A 19,911-nucleotide genomic window follows, 5' to 3' on the forward strand; every position below is an offset into this window, starting at 1 on the left:
AATATGTGAACATATATGTGTGCTGTACTCAACAGGATTGCTGCATAGGAAGAAAGAAAAGGGAATAACGAGAACCATATTCATCAGTTCCTGTTTCCATGGTGTAATTTCAGTACTAATAAACATCTTTCTAACAGCAAACACTTAATTGCCTACCTGGTTCAGTTTTTGTTATCTCTTATGAAGTATGGTGGTGCACTCTGATGAGAAATTAGTTGTGCTGTAATCCATAAAGTTAGGAATAGACGCTTCCTGGTTATTGTCATCTTTATTAACGCCAGCAACCCTGTTGAGCACTTGCACCACCGTGAACAGGAATGGGTCTGTGTGTCCATCTCTACCTGGTAGAGGGTAGACATAAATACAAGTTTGATTTTGCTTCTCTGATACCAAAATGAAGATACAGTAATACTTTTCTTGTTTCATATATGGGTCTACTACTACTGTATAGCATATGCTTCTATTTACAAAAGTGATAAATGTATTTAAGCCAGGTATTCCCAATCACCAGTCTTTTTTCAGCAAACAAATCCACAAGCTCTTTACTATTTCCATTCATAACACTGAATACCCCATGTACACCAATTATACCCTTACCTCCCACATTACTTACCTTTGCATTTAAATCACCCATCACTAATACCTGGTCTCGTGCACCAAAACTACTGACACCCTCACACAGCTGATCCCAAAAAACTTGCCTCTCATGACCAGGTGCATAGGCGCTAACAATCACCCATCTCTCTCCATGCACTTTCAGTTCTACCCACATCAGTCTAGAATTTACTTCCTTGCACTCTATCACACACTACCACAATTTCTGCCTCAGGAGTAGTGCTACTCATTAGCTCTTGTCTTCTCACCTAAGACTTTTCCAAACCATTCTTCACCTTTACCCTTGGGCTTCGTTCACTCAGAGCCAGAACATCCAGGTTTTTTCCTCAAACATACTACCTATCTCTCCCTTCTTCTCATCTTGGGTTACATCCATACACATTCAGATACCCAAATCTGAGCCTTTCAGGAGGATGAGCACCTTCCTTATCATGGTTACATCCACACACTTTCAGACACCCTAGTCTGAGGCTTTGAGGAGAATGAGCACTCCTCGCTAGATTCTATCTTCTGTTTCCTCTTTTAGAAATTGAAATACAAGAAGGGGAGGGTTTCCAGCCTCCTGCTCCTGCCCCCTTTAGTCGCCTTCCTACGACATGCGGGGAATAAGTGGGAAATATTCCTTCTTCCCTATCCCCAGAGAAGCCTCTATGATGTGACTTACTGGCTGTTGACTATAAGACAAATGATTTATTGAAAAGCAATAGAGAAAGTATGCTTGTACAACCAGAATATGCCTCCTCACTATGATGTTACATAGCTGGGAGATTAGTGTGCAACAGGCTTGTTCTCCAAAGTCTACAGTGAACAATGCAATAACCAGTGCCCTTTCAGTAAACGGTGTATTTCAGACCTCGAATCAGATTTGACATTCTAAGAAACAATGGACTGCATTTCCAGTTGGAAAACATGTGATTTATAAAAGGATAATTTGAATATCATTTTGTGTTAGAACTAAATCAGTATGACATTCTTTAAACCCAGTATACACTTTTTGTTTCTATTTTTCAGTGGGGATATAATGTAATGATAATATATCGTCATTGATTTGTAGATGTACTAAGTATATGTTATTTACTATAGACACAACACTGGGGTACTAATTGTTAATGCAAGACATAACAGAATTTAAGAATGAGACATTAAATTTTTTGCTCTGGGTAGTTGTAGATATTGTTTTCATTGTATAAAAGGTTAGAGCTTTAGGGATATTTTCTTTTGAGGACGAAAGGACTCACAGACACCTTCCATAAAGGATTGTTTGTCCTTTCCTGGCACTACCCCACTGAAGGTGGGGGGGGATCTTATTTCCTGTGCGGCAAGGTAGTGACAGGAATGGACGAAGGCAAGCAAGTATGAATATGTTGTGTTGTTGATTGGTTGTTAAGGATATTCAATGTATGTATGGATCATGGTGAAGTGCCTGAGGATTGGCAGAATGCATGCATAGTGCCACTGTACAAAGGCAAAGGGGATAAAGGTGAGTGTTCAAATTACAGAGGCATAAGTTTGTTGAGTATTCCTGGGAAATCATATGGGAGGGTATTGATTAAGAGCATAAAGGCATGTACAGAGCATCAGATTGGGAAAGAGCTGTGTGGTTTCAGAAGTGGTAGATGATGTGTGGATCAGGTGTTTGCTTTGAAGAACGTGAGAAATACTTAGAAAAACAAATGGATTTGTATATAGCATTTATGGATCTGGAGAATGCATATGATAAGGTGGATGGAGATGCTTTGTGGAAGGTTTTAAGAGTATGAGGTGTGTGAGGTAAGTTGCTAGAAGCAGTGAAAAGTTTTTCCCAAGGATGTAAGGCATGTGTATGAGTTGGAAGAGCGGAAAGTAGTTGGTTCCCAGTGAATATCGGTTTCCAGCAGGGGTGCGTGATGTCTCCTTGGTTGTTTAAATTGTTTATGGATGGGGTTGTTAGGGAGGTGAATGCAAGAGTTTTGGAGAAAGGGGCAAGTACACAGTCTGTTGTGGATGAGAGGGCTTGAGAAGTGAGTCAGTTGTTGTTCGCTGATGATACAGCACTAGTGGCTGATTCGGGTGAGGAACTACCAAAGTTGGTGACTGAGTTTGGTAAAGTGTGTGAAAGAAAGTCGAGAGTAAATGTGAATAAGAGCCAGGTTATTAGGTTCAGTAGGGTTGAGGGACAAGTTAATTGGGAGGTAAGTTTGAATGGAGAAAAACTGGAGGAAGTGAAGTGTTTTAGATATCTGGGAGTGGACTTAGCAACAGATGGAACAATGAAAGCAGAAGTGAGTCACAGGGTGGGGGAGGGAGCGAAGGTTCTCAGAGCGCTGAAGAATGTGTTGAAGGCAAGAACGTTACCTCGGAAAGCGAAAATGGGTATGTTTGAAGGAATAGTGGTTCCAACAAAGCTATATGGTTGCGAGGCATGGGCCATAGATAGGGTTGTGCAGAGGAGGGTGGATGTGCAGGAAATGAAATATTTGAGGACAATATGTGGTGTGAGGTAACTTGATCGAGTAAGTAATGAAAGGGTAAGAGAGATGTGTGGTAATAAAAAGAGTGAGGTTGAGAGAGCAGAAGATGGTGTATTGAAATGGTTTGGTCACATGGAGAGAATGAGTGGGGAGAGATTGACAAAGAGGATATATGGGTCAGAGGTGAAGGGAACGAGAAGTGGGAGACCAAATTGGAGGTGGATGGATGGAGTAAAAAAAATTTTGAGCGACGGGCCTGAACATAGGAGAGGGTGAAAGGCGTGCAAGGTATAGTGTGAATTCGAACGATGTGGTATACCAGGGTTGACATGCTGTCTATGGATTGAACCACGGCATGTGAAACGTCTGAGGTAAACCATGGAAAGTTTTGTGGGGCCAGGATGTGGAAAGGGAGCTATGGTTTCGGTGCATTACACATGAAAGATAGAGACTGAGTGTGTGTGTGTGTGTGTGTGTGTGTGTGTGTGTGTGTGTGTGTGTGTGTGTGTGTGTGTGTGTGTGTGTGTGTGTGTGTGTGTGTGGGGGGGGGGGGGGGGGGGGGGTTGCCATTTCATGTCTGGCTGGGTGGCGACAGGAATGGATGAAGGCAGCAAGTATGATTTTTTTTTTTTTTTTTTTGGCTTTGTCGCTGTCTCCCGCGTTTGCGAGGTAGCGCAAGGAAACAGACGAAAGAAATGGCCCAACCCACCCTCCATACACATGTATATACATACGTCCACACACAAATATACATACCTACAGAGCTTTCCATGGTTTACCCCAGACGCTTCACATGCCCTGATTCAATCCACTGACAGCACGTCAACCCCGGTATACCACATCGATCCAATTCCCACTATTCCTTGCCCTCCTTTCACCCTCCTGCATGTTCAGGCCCCGAGCACACAAAATCTTTTTCACTCCATCTTTCCACCTCCAATTTGGTCTCCCACTTCTCCTCGTTCCCTCCACCTCCGACACATATATCCTCTTGGTCAATCTTTCCTCACTCATTCTCTCCATGTGCCCAAACCATTTCAAAACACCCTCTTCTGCTCTCTCAACCACACTCTTTTTATTTCCACACATCTCTCTTACCCTTACGTTACTTACTCGATCAAACCACCTCACACCACACATTGTCCTCAAACATCTCATTTCCAGCACATCCATCCTCCTGCGCACAACTCTATCCATAGCCCACGCCTCGCAACCATACAACATTGTTGGAACCACTATTCCTTCAAACATACCCATTTTTGCTTTCCGAGATAATGTTCTCGACTTCCACACATTTTTCAAGGCTCCCAGGATTTTCGCCCCCTCCCCAACCCTATGATCCACTTCCGCTTCCATCCGCTGCCAGATCCATTCCCAGATATCTAAAACACTTTACTTCCTCCAGTTTTTCTCCATTCAAACTTACCTCCCAATTGACTTGACCCTCAACCCTACTGTACCTAATAACCTTGCTCTTATTCACATTTACTCTTAACTTTCTTCTTTCACACACTTTACCAAACTCAGTCACCAGCTTCTGCAGTTTCTCACATGAATCAGCCACCAGTGCTGCATCATCAGCAAACAACAACTGACTCACTTCCCAAGCTCTCTCATCCACAACAGACTTCATACTTGCCCCTCTTTCCAAGACTCTTGCATTCACCTCCCTAACAACCCCATCCATAAACAAATTAAACAACCATGGAGACATCACACACCCCTGCCGCAAACCTACATTCACTGAGAACCAATCACTTTCCTCTCTTCCTACACGTACACATGCCTTACATCCTCGAAAAAAACTTTTCACTGCTTCTAACAACTTGCCTCCCACACCATATATTCTTAATACCTTCCACAGAGCATCTCTATCAACTCTATCATATGCCTTCTCCAGATCCATAAATGCTACATACAAATCCATTTGCTTTTCTAAGTATTTCTCACATACATTCTTCAAAGCAAACGCCTGATCTACACATCCTCTACCACTTCTGAAACCACACTGCTCTTCCCCAATCTGATGCTCTGTACATGCCTTCACCCTCTCAATCAATACCCTCCCATATAATTTACCAGGAATACTCAACAAACTTATACCTCTGTAATTTGAGCACTCACTCTTATCCCCTTTGCCTTTGTACAATGGCACTATGCACGCATTCTGCCAATCCTCAGGCACCTCACCATGAGTCATACATACATTAAATAACCTTACCAACCAGTCAATAATACAGTCACCCCTTTTTTAATAAATTCCTCTGCAATACCATCCAAACCTGCTGCCTTGCCGGCTTTCATCTTCCGCAAAGCTTTTACTACCTCTTCTCTGTTTACCAAATCATTTTCCCTAACCCTCTCACTTTGCACACCACCTCGACCAAAACAGCCTATATCTGCCACTCTATCATCAAACACATTCAACAAACCTTCAAAATACTCACTCCATCTCCTTCTCACATCACCACTACTTGTTATCACCTCCCCATTTGCTCCCTTGTCTTACGCACTTTATTTACCTCCATCCAGAACATCTTTTTATTATCCCTAAAATTTAATGATACTCTCTCACCCCAACTCTCATTTGCCCTCTTTTTCACCTCTTGCACCTTTCTCTTGACCTCCTGTCTCTTTCTTTTATACATCTCCCACTCAATTGCATTTTTTCCCTGCAAAAATCGTCCAAATGCCTCTCTCTTCTCTTTCACTAATAATCTTACTTCTTCATCCCACCACTCACTACCCTTTCTAATCAACCCACCTCCCACTCTTCTAATGCCACAAGCATCTTTTGCGCAATCCATCACTGATTCCCTAAATACATCCCATTCCTCCCCCACTCCCCTTACTTCCATTGATCTCACCTTTTTCCATTCTGTACTCAGTCTCTCCTGGTACTTCCTCACACAAGTCTCCTTCCCAAGCTCACTTACTCTCACCACCCTCTTCACCCCAACATTCACTCTTCCTTTCTGAAAACCCATACAAATCTTCACCTTAGCCTCCACAAGATAATGATCAGACATCCCTCCAGTTGCACCTCTCAGCACATTAACATCCAAAAGTCTCTCTTTCGCGCGCCTGTCAATTAACATGTAATCCAATAACGCTCTCTGGCCATCTCTCCTACTTACATATGTATACTTTTGTATATCTCGCTTTTTAAACCAGGTATTCCCAATCACCAGTCCTTTATGTGCTGAAATGAATATGTACATGTGTATATATGTATATGTCTGTATGTATATGTTGAAATGTATAGGTATGTGTGTGTGTGTGTATACATGTGTATGTTGGTGGGTCAGGCCATTCTTTCGTCTGTTTCCTTGCGCTACCTCGGTAACGCGGGCAACAGCGACAAAGTATAATAAAATGGATAATTACAATAATAATACTCATGAATCACAGGAAGAGAGATTTGCAGAATATTCTTCAGAATTTAATTTGCACTGTTGGAAGCATATTTAAGGTAAGTGATTTATGATATTAACATTTCACCCTCAGTAGAGGAATAAGAAGTAACTGGGTTGACAGTTGTTCCTCAGACAGAACAAACAAAGCAGACTAAAAATAAGCAAGATTAAACGAAAGTACCATGCAAACTAGTTGGGTATAAAGATTGCTTGCATGAACTTGTGGATTTCAAGGATGTTAAACTATTAGAATTTACTGCAGTTTATATACATGACCAAAACAACCAGGGAAGCAACAAGAATGAAAATTTTCCATTGACAATCCTGCATTCACTCCCATAGTTTGTTTCAAAAGGGCTAGACGACTTAGTTGATGGTAGGCAGCCAAAGACCAGAGAGGTATATTACCAGTACAACCCGCTTGGGTATCAGGAGGGTTAGTGATATCTACTTAGTGAACCAGCACACTACCGGTTGTCAAATTGCATTCCTCTGACCTCAGTAGCTGTATTTTCTTTCTGCCTCACTAACATGTGGACTACTGGCACTCTGTCCACAAACATACAATTTCTCCTTGTCATATGTAACACTTGACAACACTTAACTCATCTCTTTGGATTTTCCTGCAGTGAGCACTAAATGCTAGCCCTGCCTTTTGGCAAAATGCTAGGAGCTTCAGGTAAAAATATTATGCAGACATAATAAGTAGGAGCATTAGACAGAAGTAGTCATTAGGAACATCTAGGTAGATGCCTCTGCAAACACTATGCTAGACTTGCCCTCTGCCAATGGCCTGTTAAGGGTGAGGCACTAAAGGCTAAGAAGCAGCACTGGAGTTCTTTAGTTATGGAGACTCTGTTGCCGTGGCCACCCCTTTGAGGGAGTTCCAATTGGAATGGGCATCAGAGATAAAGATAGTCTATCTAACCTTACATATTTTTCTGGCCACAATAAATCATTAGTATATATATGAAATTTGTGGAACAGTAACTAATGATCAAGGAAATATGCCTGTACAATGAAATACTACTTTTATTCTAACATTTATACAAATAATTTTAATGTAATGAATAATTACAGATGAACCACGTGAAAAAGGACAATCATCACTAAAACACTTAATAAAACCTTCATATAAGCAATCTCTCAATGAGAAGTAGGAGTTCAGTTTCTAGTTCAATGTTGTACAAGAAAAAAAATTATGAAAACTGTAAAAACCTGTTCAGTATGTTTTTACAAGATAAAAACTATTTTTCCTCTTATCTATGTTATTACAGCTTTCATGTTTATGACCAACAGTTACTCATACAGATATCACTTTTGCATAAATGGCAAGAATAACTTAAAACCCACCAATCTTCATTCCAGCCTATGTATATCTCCAAGATGATGAAGACCCCAAAACATTTATAAAGGCAGTATAGCATTCTTCAAATAGTTTCATTGATACTGTATAAAATGATCCAGACTAATCATTCATCTAATATCAAATTCCACTTAATATTAAACAGTAAAACATAAAAAAGAAGGTCTTTACAGTATTACTTCATTACTCCAAATTTCAAAGAAATTATGTAAAATAACTTATCCTGGTAAATCAACTGCATTACCCTCTACTTATGACTATGTTCTGATCAGATAGCTTAGTTTCAATCTGGCTGGTGAAAGCTCACCAACACTCTCATTTGGAGTAAATTCAATCATCCAAAAGAGTCAAATTCAAGAGTAAAAAAAATTTACTCAACTTTTCTTTCCAGTATATACATGCGAGTTGTGAATCTGGTCCTGTTTACAACATATATTTATCACACAAATGTCTTCAATGGATTTTTATTTTGATGACAGTAAACTTTAATGACAGTATTATGGTAAATTTCAATTCATTTTATAATTAATTAATTTGTGATGATAATTATTTGATCTCATACATACACACATTCATTACTGGTCCTTGAAGAATGCAGCCACATGAAAGAATCATAGTACTCAATAAAATGTTACCTGGTCAGAGTTGTGGAGAACTCTTATTAACAATGCTAAGTTCCCATAACGGTATCCTTTTTCTGGTAAATTTCTTTCAATGCCACCTTTACGTTTAACTGTCCAAATATGAGTTTGGATGTTCTATCTTAAATAACATTCAGAAAATAGCATGCTGGATCTGAGGAAGTCAATCATATTTTCCAGAAATGAAGTTAATAAAACTTTAGGCAAGGCATATGGAGTAATGACAAATTCTCTGGATGAAAATGACTATCTCTTCAATGAATGGAAAATTTTTGCTGTTACTGACAGCATTTCAATATGAAAACATCAACTTTTATCACTGCCTTTACTGGAGGGTATTTTGGGAATAATTCAAGACTCCTGAAAAAACTTAAGATGTTTCATTTCAACTTATTCATATGCATATTTAAATATTTGGGGCACATACATGGCAAGTATTCCTTTAACCTTTGGGTAGAGTAATGGATTAAGGAAATTTATCAAGGTACGACTGTAAAAAATTCACAAAGTGCGCACAGACTATTTCTTACTAGTTAAATATATGAAAGGCTTTGTACTATTCGAATACTTCAGTTGTTTACAAAATAATCTTTGTGAAGCTCATGGAAAATATAAGCTGGTAAACATGTCTAAATACCTGTAATTTGGCACTAATGTAAAAAAATGCATCTTCACATCTGACTAATCTGGCACATTTATTAATTAATTTGATTATAATTATCCCAGGACCAATTTCCATACGAGTCCTAGCATTACCAGGATCTTTCTAAAGGCTCCTGCAGTCCAAGGCTGCGCTACTTCCAGTAGTATGGAAATGTAGACTCTGGAGTGATAATTTCTTGGACGAGACTGTACTCCTAATGATAGAGCCAGGTCAAAGGTGATTTTTGACCTATGGGATAACCTTTCGCAGGCAGAGGCCAAGCTACACCATCCAGTACATTCTCACAGATAAATAATCGTAATATATGACTAAAAAAACTAATCTACATCTATCATTCTCAAGAATGAAGGGAAAATGGAGTCATAGGCAGGCAGTGGAATGCTTCATAACCTACCATATTTAACTGCTATGTAATTTTATCCCATCAAACCTTGCCATAACATAATAGATTCTGTATTGAAAAAAAAGGTTGCACTAAGATATTGCCATGAATTTCAACTTATTCCTTACGTTTTAAACTTGAATAAATAGATTCATTACAATTAAAGCAGACATGCATGCTATCCTAACTTTATTTACATTTAGGTATGAAGCTTATGGACTCCTCCATAATCTAGTGTAAATTCAAATAAATAATAGTAATGAAAAAATTGGTAGCACATCTTACCTTGACCAACTTTAACTGACCACTTATATGACACAGTCAACCACTATTAAAGAATCTTTCTTTCTTTTATAAGACAAAATCTGTGGCCCATTAGAGTTTCACTCCATCATACATATGGTTATTTTTGTTGCACACCAAATTTCAGAATCTAGGCTTCTACATGATACTTTTAATTAATTCAAAATACTGGAGCCACATATTTATCAAAAGCCTAGCTTAGCCTATCCCCACCTTGGGAACATGCAACTACAGAATAATAAAAAAAAAGGATTAGTGCTGTCATTAGTGTTCCTGCAGTCATTCTGGTCAAACGTGAGTCAGCATAAAAACTTACTCTTTTCTTACAATAAAATATTCTCATCTTATGTATCGTACAACAGTGGACACTTGTCACTACCTTTTGTTTGGGTTTTTTTATCATGTGATTTTTATTTTTTAGTAAACCAACACTTAATGTGATACCAACCAGTCTTCACCAATGGTGCCTTCAAGCAATAATAACTGTAATCAGCCCTAGATGATAGGTTACTTTAAAAAATTGGTTCACAACACACAATACATATCAAAGTATAGGATATGTGTAAATATTCAAAAAATAAAACTTCCATTACACAGGGCCATGGTATTATGCTTAAGTCAACGGGTAGATTTCCTGTGGTAGAATGATGGAGAAATGGTTGAAGAGAGTTTTAGAGGGTGGTCATCCATCATATTCTTTCTTTTTCATTGTAAAATACAAGAAATATATATAAAAGTAAATGACACATAAAAACTGAGCCAATATATTTTATATGGCCACTGCATAAAGTTGATGTTAACATTTAGATCCTTATGAGGAGTTCTGAAAGGAAGGGTTTTAGAAGATATGTGTCATATACATTTTCTGGTTCCCATTATAAAATGAGCAAAATAAAAATAGGATACATACAAAAAAGTGAAGTACCATATTCTGTATGTCTGGGGTAGTATAAAGTTAATGTGCAGATCCCCAGAAAGTGAGGAAGAAAAGATGGAGGAGGGGGTGCATTACAGTCTGAAACATTACCGAGTCACTACTCACACTGTTTACATAGGGCAGAAACCAAAGCCACAACTTGTAACAATAAATGAAGTTAAAAAAAAATCCTGCAAAGAATAATGCCACTTTTATGATTCCTGGCACTCCTGTTAATCAGCTTCAGGTTTTCAAGGTTAAAAAAAACCTTGATTATAAATAAAAATGTAAAGGTGAAGAACATAACACCTGGCTATATATAACATAAGATTATATTAAAAAAGAAGGTGACTGTTGTTGTTGACTGGTTGTTAAGGTTACTTAATGTATGTATGACTCATGGTGAGGTGCCTGAGGACTGGCAGAATGCTTGCATAGTGCCATTGTACAAAGGTTAAGGGGATAAGAGTGAGTGCTCAAATTACAGAGGGACAAGTTTGTCGAGTATTCCTGGGAAATTATATGGGAGGGTATGTACAGAGCATCAGATTGGGGAAGAACAGTGTGGTTTTCAGAAGTGGTAGAGGATGTGTGGATCAGGTGTTTGCTTTGAAAAATGTATGTGAAAAATACTTAGAAAAGTAAATGGAATTGTATGTAGCATTTATGGATCTAGAGAAGGCATATGATAGAGTTGATAGAGATGCTCTGTGGAAGGTATTAAGAATATGTGGTGTCAGAGGTAAGTTGTTAGAAGCAGAGAAAAGTTTTTGTCGAGGATGTGAGGCATGTGTACGTGTAGGAGGAGAGGAAAGTGATTGGCTCTCAGTGAATGTTGGTTTGCGGCCGGGGTGCGTGATGTCTCCATGGTTGTTTAATTTGTTTATGGATGGGGTTGTTGGGAGGTGAATGCAAGAGTTTTGGAAAAGGGGGCAAGTATGCAGTCTGCTGTGGATGAGAGAGCTTGGGAAGCGAGTCAGTTGTTGTTTGCTGATGATACAGTGCTGGTGGCTGATTCGTGTGAGAAACTGCAGAAGCTGGTGACTGAGTTTGGTAAAGAGTGTGAAAGGAGAAAGTTGAGAGTAAATGTGAATAAGAGCAAGGTTATGAGGTACAGTAGGGTTGAGGGACAAGTCAATTGGGAGGTAAGTTTGAATGGAAAAAAACTGGAGGAAGTGGAGTGTTTTAGATATCTGGGAGTGGATTTGGCAGGGGATGGAACCATGGAAGCGGAAGGGAACCATAGGGTGGGGGAAGGGGTGAAAGTTCTGGGAGCATTGAAGAATGTGTGGAAGTCGAGAACATTATCTCAGAAAGCAAAAATGGGTATGTTTGAAGGAATAGTGGTTCCAACAATGTTATATGGTTGTGAGGTGTGGGCTATGGATAGAGTTGTGCAGAGGAGGGTGGATGTGCTGGAAATGAGATATTTGAGGACAATATGTGGTGTGAGGTGGTTTGATCGAGTAAGTAATGAAAGGGTAAGAGAGATGTGTGGCGGTAAAAAGTGTGGTTGAGAGAGGAAAAGAGGGTGTTTTGAAATGGTTTGGTCTAATGGAGAGAATGAGCGAGGAAATATTGACCAAGAGGATATACGTGTCAGAGGTGGAGGGAACGAGGAGAAGTGGAAGACCAAATTGGAGGTGGAAAGATGGAGTGAAAAAGATTTTGAGTGATCGGGGCCTGAACATACAGGAGGGTGAAAGGCATGCAAGGAATATAGTGAAATGGAACGATGTGGAATACCGGGGTCGACGTGCTGTCAATGGATTGAACCAGGGCATGTGAAGCATATGGGGTAAACCATGGAAAGTTCTGTGGGGCCTGGATGTGGAAAGGGAGCCTGTGGTTTCAGTGCATTATTACATGAGAGCTAGAGACTGAGTGTTAACAAAAGTGGCCTTTATTGTCTTTACCTATCGCTACATCACGCACATTTGGGGGAGGGGGTTGTTATTCATGTGTCGCGGGGTGGCGGTGGGAATGAACAAAGGCAGACAGTATGAATTATGTACATATGTATATGTCTGTGTGTATAAATATGTATACGTTGAGATGTATAGGTATGTGTGTTTGCGTGTGTGGACATGTATGTATATATATATGTATGTGGTCGGGTTGGGCCATTCTTTCGCCTGTTTCCTTGCACAACCTCACTAACGGGAGACAGCGACAAAACAAAATAAATAAATAAATATTTATATCAAGTAAGGTCCTCTTTCTAAGACAGAGTCCTCATGTTACCCAGAACCTCTTTCCACAGGCTCCTGCAACCCAAAACTGTGCAGGGAAATGTGGACTCCTTCGGAGTGATAAGTTCTTTGATGAGAGTGTGCTCCCAATGATATATCCTCAACCAAGGTGACTTTTCACTCATGGTGTAACCTCATGCATGAGGAGTCTGGTGATAAATGTGCATATCTACTTACCTAATCCCTTCTTACCCCAGGAGGTATATATAATTATCCCTAATTATAGGGGTGAAAAAAAGCTTCCCACATATTTCATGCATGTCAGTCATAGAAGGCAATTATGAGAGGTGGGGGCTGGAAACCCTTCCTTTTTTGTCTTTCAGTTTCTTTAGTGTGGAACAGAAGGAAGTGCTATGCGAGGAGTGCTCATCCTTTTCCAATATTCTGGATGGACACCTTTTTTTTTTTTTTTTTTTTGTCTTCGTAGCACTAACTTGCCAATGTATGAAATGGCGAATATTTACAGAAAAAACTGAAGGGTATAGGAGAATAATGGTACGGAAATGTCTTAAGAGTAAGGTCAAAGGGTGGTGTAAGAGTAAAAGCTAAGGAAATGGGTAGCACTTCTGCTGTAGCAGTTGTGTGAATGAAAGCAAGGGTGTGAGCTCAAGACTGTGGGTGATGAATTTAAAGTGCTTTGGGAGTATCTGAATGAAAGTGTCACAAGTTAAATGAGTTAAATGCAAAGTGAGTAATGTGGTAATTGGGGTATAACTTGGGGGGAGGGGTTATGAGGCATTCAGTAAGGTGAATGGAAATGGTGTGAAGCTTGTGGAAATGCATGCTGAAAAAGGGCTGGTGACTGGGAATAACTGGTAGAGGTGAGGATGAAGACATGTAGAGGTTATTGGAAAAGAGGAAATGATATGGGTGGGAAGTGGGTGGTGAAAGTATGTGGACTTGTCAAAGAGACATATGTGAAGAAATTCCATAAGTGATCGAGTGTAGAATGGCAAAAGATAAGAGTAAATGAAGCTAGGGAGTCGGTGAGGAATGGAAGGTAAGCAAGGAAACAGTGTTGGCATGTGTGTGAAAAGTGTGTGTCATGTGGAAGGTTGGCAGGTGAGAAAGGATAGTACGACATGGGATGAGGAAATAAAATTGCTAGTGAAAGAGAAGTGTATTGGCAGTACTTACAAGGAAGATGTGCAAATAATTGGGAAATGTACAAAAGAAAGAGACAAAGGTCAAGATAAAGATGCAAGGGTTAAAAAGATGGTAAAGGAGCGAGGGTATGATCCAGGGTCAGTACTTATGGGGAAATAAGATGATTTGGAATGAGGTTAATACTGTGAGAAAAACAACAGAACAAAAGGAGCATTGGTGAAGGGGGTAAATGGAGAAGTGGTAACAGGTAGTGATGTGGCGAGATGGAGTGAGCATTTTGAAAGACTGATGAATGTGTTCTATGATCAGGTGGCAAACGTAGAATATTTGGGTTGTAGAGACATGCGAAGTGAGCGTCATGGAAAGTGGTTTGGTGAAGACAGAAGATGTGGTGAAACCCTTCAGTAAGATGAAATGTGGCAAATTAGCTGGAGAGGAGGCTATTGCAATTGAAATTCTGTGTTGCTGATTGGTTGGCAGGATTTTTCAATGTATGTATGGATTATGGTGAGGTGTCTGAGGATTATAAAGAATCTGTTGCCATGGCCACCCCTTTGAAGGAATTCCAATTGGAATAGTCATCAGAGATATAGATAGATAGATAGTCTGAGGATTGGTAGAATGCATGTATAGTGCCACTGTACAAAGGCAAGGGGGACAAAGGTGAGAGTTCACACTAAAAAGGCATAAGTTTGGTAAGCATACCAATAAATTGTAAAGGAGACTGGTGACTTAGAGGGTGAAGGCATGTACAGAGCAGAAAACTGCGAAGGAACAATGTCATTTCAGGAATAGAAGATGGAAGGTTCATATGTTTGAAAGAATATGAGAGAAACAATAGAGAAAGACTGATTTGTATGTTGCATTTATGGATCTACAAAAAATGTGACAGGAGTGATAGAAATACCCTGTGGAAGGTCTTAGGAATATATCGTGTGGGAGGATAGCTAGAAGCAGAGAAGTTATTATGATGAGTGTATGGTGTGTGTGTGAGTAGGAAGAGTAGAGTGAATGGTTCCTGGTGAAGCATGGTCTGAAGCAGCGATGTGTGATGGCTATATAATTTGTTTATGAATGGGGTGATGAGGGAGGAAAATGCAAGGGTCTTGAAGGAGCAACTATGCACTCTATAGAGGATGATGGGACCTGGGAAGTGAGTCAGTTTTTGTTTGATGATGACACAACACTGGTGGCAGATTTGAGCAAGATACTGCAAAAGTTGGTGCATAAGTCTGGGAGTGTGTGCAAATGGAGGACGTTGTGAGTAACTGTAAATAAAAACAAGGTCATTAGGTTCAGCAGGGCAGAGAGACAGATTAGTTGCGTTGTGAGTTTGAATAGCGAAAATTTGGAGGGGGTGATGTGTTTTAGATAACCAGGAATGGAGACAGTGTTGAATGGAACCCTGGAAATGAGTTATGGGGTGGGTGAGGGGTCAAAGGTTCTGGGAGCAATAAGGAATGTGTGGAAAGACTGGTCATATCTGGGAGGGCGAAAATGAGTATGTTTGAAGGTAAGGTAGTCCTACCGATGTATGGATGGGAGGCATGGGTTTATAGTTGAAGATTCGCAGAGGAGGGTGGATGTACTGGAAATAAATACAATGCTTGAGGACAATATGTGGGGTGAATGGGTTTGATTATGCATAAGAAATAAATGGGTAAGAAGTGAGGTGGTTTGACTGCATAAGAAATAAAGGTAAGTCGTAGCTGGTAAGCAGCTACTGACCAGGGATATATATCATATGGTTATTAGGAGGTTAGAGATGGCCGTGTAGTGAGCCAGCACTTAGATGGTTGTCAAACTGTGCTAAGGTAGCTGTCTTTTCTTTCCACCTCAACCACATGTAGATTGCTGGCATTCTCTCAAAATACATACAGTCTCTCATTGTCACAAACAACACTTATCTCACACAACTCGTTCTTTATATGTCAAGATATTCTCAATGGTGAATGCTATGCACAGGCCCTGCCTCTTGGCAAAATGGTAGGAGCAACAGATAGAAGTAGAAGGCAGGAAGATTAGACAAGCATTTGGTAGGAGTATAAAGTAGGAACATTATGTGGGAGCAATTGATAGAAGAAATAGGGTGGAAAAATTAGGTAGAAATAGTCAGTAGGAACCCTAAAAAGTGGCGCGAGAGTTCACCAGTTATGGAGACCCTTTTGCTTTTCCCACTCCTTGAGGGAGTTCCCAAAGGGAGCAGGAATCGGAGAGATAAAAGGTTAAGAGAGAGGTGTTGTAATATAAAGAATGTGCCAGAGAAAGCTGAGGAGAGAATGACAAAGATATATGTGTCAGACATGGAAAAGACAAGAAGGGGAAACTCTTATTGGAGATGAATGGGTGGAGAAAAGGAAAATTTTTGAGTGTTTGAGGCCTGAAAATACAGGATGGTGAAAAGTATGCATGGGATACAGTGAACTGGAGCACTGTGGTATACACAGGGCAATGTGCTGTCAATGGACTGAACCAGGGAACATGAAGCAGCTGGGGAAACCATGGAAAGGTGTGTGGGGTCAGGGTGTGGACAGACTGAGGGAGAATGCTATTTCATGTGTTGCGGGGTGGTGACAGGAATGGATGAAGGCACCAAGTATGAATATATATGTATATGTCTGCGTATATATATATGTTGAAATGTACACGAATGTATATGTGCATGCGTAGGCATTTATGTACATACATGTGTATGTGGGTGGGTTGGGCCATTCCTCGGCTGTTTCCATGCACTATCTCGCTGATACAGGAGATGGCGATTAAGTACAATAAAAATAAATAAATAAATACATATACATACACATAACATGTTCATAATCATACTTGCTCACCTTTTAGCGAGGTCTGTGTGGTCAGGTTGTGGACAGACAAAGGATGGATGTGAGTGAATGCAGCCTTTCTTCATCTGCTTCTGGTGCTATCTTGCTAAAGCAGGAAACAGCAAAAAAGTATGCAAATATGAAAAGGTCTGTGGGGCCTGAATGTGGATTTGGAATTGTGGTTTTGGTGCATTACACATGACAGTTAGAGACTGAGTGTGAAAGAGTGGCCTTTTTTTGTCTGTTTTCCAGACACTACTTTGCTGAAGCAGGGGGTAGTGATGCTGTTTCCTGTGAGGCAAGGTAGCGCCGGGATTGGATGAAGGCTAGCAAGTATGCATATGTACACATGTATACATGTATATGTCTATGCATGTGTATATGTCGATATGTATATATATGTGCATGTATGGGCGTTTATGTGTATATAAGTGGATGGGCCTTTCTTCGTCTCTCTCCTGGCACTACCTCACTGATGCAGGAAATAGTAATCAAGGCGGGCAAGGAATAGAGTGAATTGGATCGATGTGGTATACCGGGGTCGACGTGCTGTCAATGGATTGAATCAGGGCATGTGAAGCGTCTGGGGTAAACCATGGAAAGTTCTGTGGGGCCTGGGTGTGGAAAGGGAGCTGTGGTTTCGGGCATTATTACATGACAGCTAGAGACTGAGTGTGAATGAATAGGGCCTTTGTTGTCTTTTCCTAGCGCTACCTCGCACACATGAGGGGGGAGGGGGATGTTATTGCGTGTGGCGAGGTGGCGATGGGAATAAATAAAGGCAGACAGTATGAATTATGTACATGTGTATATATGTATACGTCTGTGTGTGTATATATATGTATACATTGAGATGTATAGGTATGTATATTTGCATGTGTGGACGTGTATGTATATACATGTGTATGTGGGTGGGTTGGGCCATTCTTTCGTCTGTTTCCTTGTGCTACCTCGCTAATGCGGGAGACAGCGACAAAGCAAAATAAATATAAATAAATAAATATATATATATATATATATATATATATATATATATAAAATTAAAACTAGTGGGAAGGATTTCCAGCCCCCTGCTCCCTCCCCTTTTAGTCGCCTTTTATGAAACACAGGGAATATGAAGGAAGTATTCTTTCTCCCCTATCTCTAGGGATATATATATATATATATGTTGGCTGAAATAAAAAAAATAAAACATTCAAACAAGATATCACAAATGAAGCACAGATATAGTTTAGGTTAATGGGAGAGAATCATCAATAGTATATGTAAAGTGAGAATTAATGAATAGTAGGAGACACCTATAGACAGACTACACAAGAGGCAGAAGTCACATGCGCAGTAATTATATCACAGTAAGGTTTCTGCAGAGGCCCACAATGGACATGCATTTACGACATGGGAATTAAATACAAAAATTCATTTACCAAATGGAAACATTAAAGGACTCCAATGTATATTACCATGAGTTTCAGTCATAATATGGTTATAGTTCATATCTTGATAAACTTTGGATTATTCAGTCCAAGCTTGAAATTTATATCTGACAGGACAATTGCATACTGCTTCTCTTTCTCAGCAGTAATGCCTGTCATAATATCCTCATCTACCTCTTCCTCTTTCTTCTCGCCATTGTTGTTGTTATTCTTCTTCTTCTTCTTTTTCTTTTTCTCCTTCACTGGCTCATCATCATCATCTTCATCCTGTAAATGTAATCAATGAGTGACATAAGTTAAGACTTGGGTAATACAACAGTCCTGTGCAGAAAACCTCTAGGTATCTGCTTTACAGGAAAGTATGAGAGGAAAAATTATCATTGAAAATCTTTACAAACCATAATACACCTTCCAATTCAACTAAAAACAAATATCTACCAAGAATCTTCACCAAAAGTACTTCCAAATAGGAAGAATTAACATACACATTAAATATCAAGCTTAAAAATGTCATCTGAGAATTCTTCCGAGCCCACATGAAGAAAGGTTAGTAAAATTTAGTAAAGATGTTTTCCAACCATCCTTTACTTTACATTGCCCACACCCCAAGAGAACAATACTGGTCCACAAAACCAGTGCCAAAGACTAATCATAGGAAGCTGCCAATCTACTACCAATATAAAGAAAGAACTGTATAGCTGCTAGATTCAAATTACAGATGGCAGCATCTTAAGTGGAAGTCACTCTGCCTAGAATGAACAAGAATGCATCTCAATAACACATGTAAACCAATATGAAAGTGACAAACCTTTTCTGCCTATCTACACTAAGTAAAGTTATATAAAAGCTGATGTTTTCTAAGCATGACAACTAGCTATGCATGTACATGTACTCTAAATGATATTGGAAGCTGGTCCTTTAACTAAACTACAAAGTCCCTCAGTTATTACAAATTCATATCAACATAATAACATGTTCTTTGCCAATCAACAAAATGCCATTGAAATAATGGAAATTACTTAATGAACTGAGTAATACTGATATCTTTGTTCTTTTGTACACAACTGTTTCTCCTACCTTAATGAGATAGCATAAGGAAGACAAACAATGGCCTCCTTTGCACAAATCCATAGTCTATCTGTCATATATAATGCACCAAAAAACAGAGCCTACCATCCACAGCCAAGTTCTACAGACTATTACACAATTTAGACTGGCTGCCCCTCTCCCTAATATGTAACACTGATCCAATTCATTCTTTCCCAAGCATACCTTCACCTTCAGACACTTCAAACTCTGAAACCCTAAAGCCTCTTTCACTCAATGCTTGCATTTATTTCCTTTTTTCATCTACCCCATCCTCTCTGCTATTAGACTTTTGACTTTTCACTTTTCCTCTCCTCTAGTCCAAGACATTTCAGCACACCATTTACAGCCACACCTCTCTCTTACACTGTCATTCCTTTCAAGATTCTCTCTTACACTGTCATTCCTTACAAGATTAACCTGCCTCACACCTTGTATTGCTTTCAGGTATTTCATTTCCA

General features: G+C 39.6%; 1 protein-coding gene across 5 annotated transcripts in view; it reads right to left on the bottom strand.

The window, feature by feature from the left end:
• Nucleotides 1-249: 249 nt before the first annotated feature.
• Nucleotides 250-19,911, bottom strand: part of LOC139746985 (uncharacterized) — a 45,738-nt gene continuing 26,076 nt past the window's right edge. For 2 of the 5 annotated variants that reach the window (XM_071658686.1, XM_071658689.1), the window contains exons 4-5: nt 18,392-18,631; nt 7,496-18,103 (exon numbers count right to left, since the gene is read on the bottom strand). In XM_071658686.1, coding sequence (XP_071514787.1) covers nt 18,422-18,631 — 210 coding nt within the window. In that variant the 3' untranslated portion in view covers nt 7,496-18,103; nt 18,392-18,421. Of the gene's footprint in view, nt 342-7,495; nt 18,632-19,911 lie in introns of those variants that run through there. The other 3 variants (XM_071658688.1, XM_071658687.1, XM_071658685.1) reach the window with 2 other exon arrangements.

Source organism: Panulirus ornatus, chromosome 67 (assembly GCF_036320965.1).
Source record: "Panulirus ornatus isolate Po-2019 chromosome 67, ASM3632096v1, whole genome shotgun sequence".
Classification (NCBI taxonomy): domain Eukaryota; kingdom Metazoa; phylum Arthropoda; class Malacostraca; order Decapoda; family Palinuridae; genus Panulirus; species Panulirus ornatus.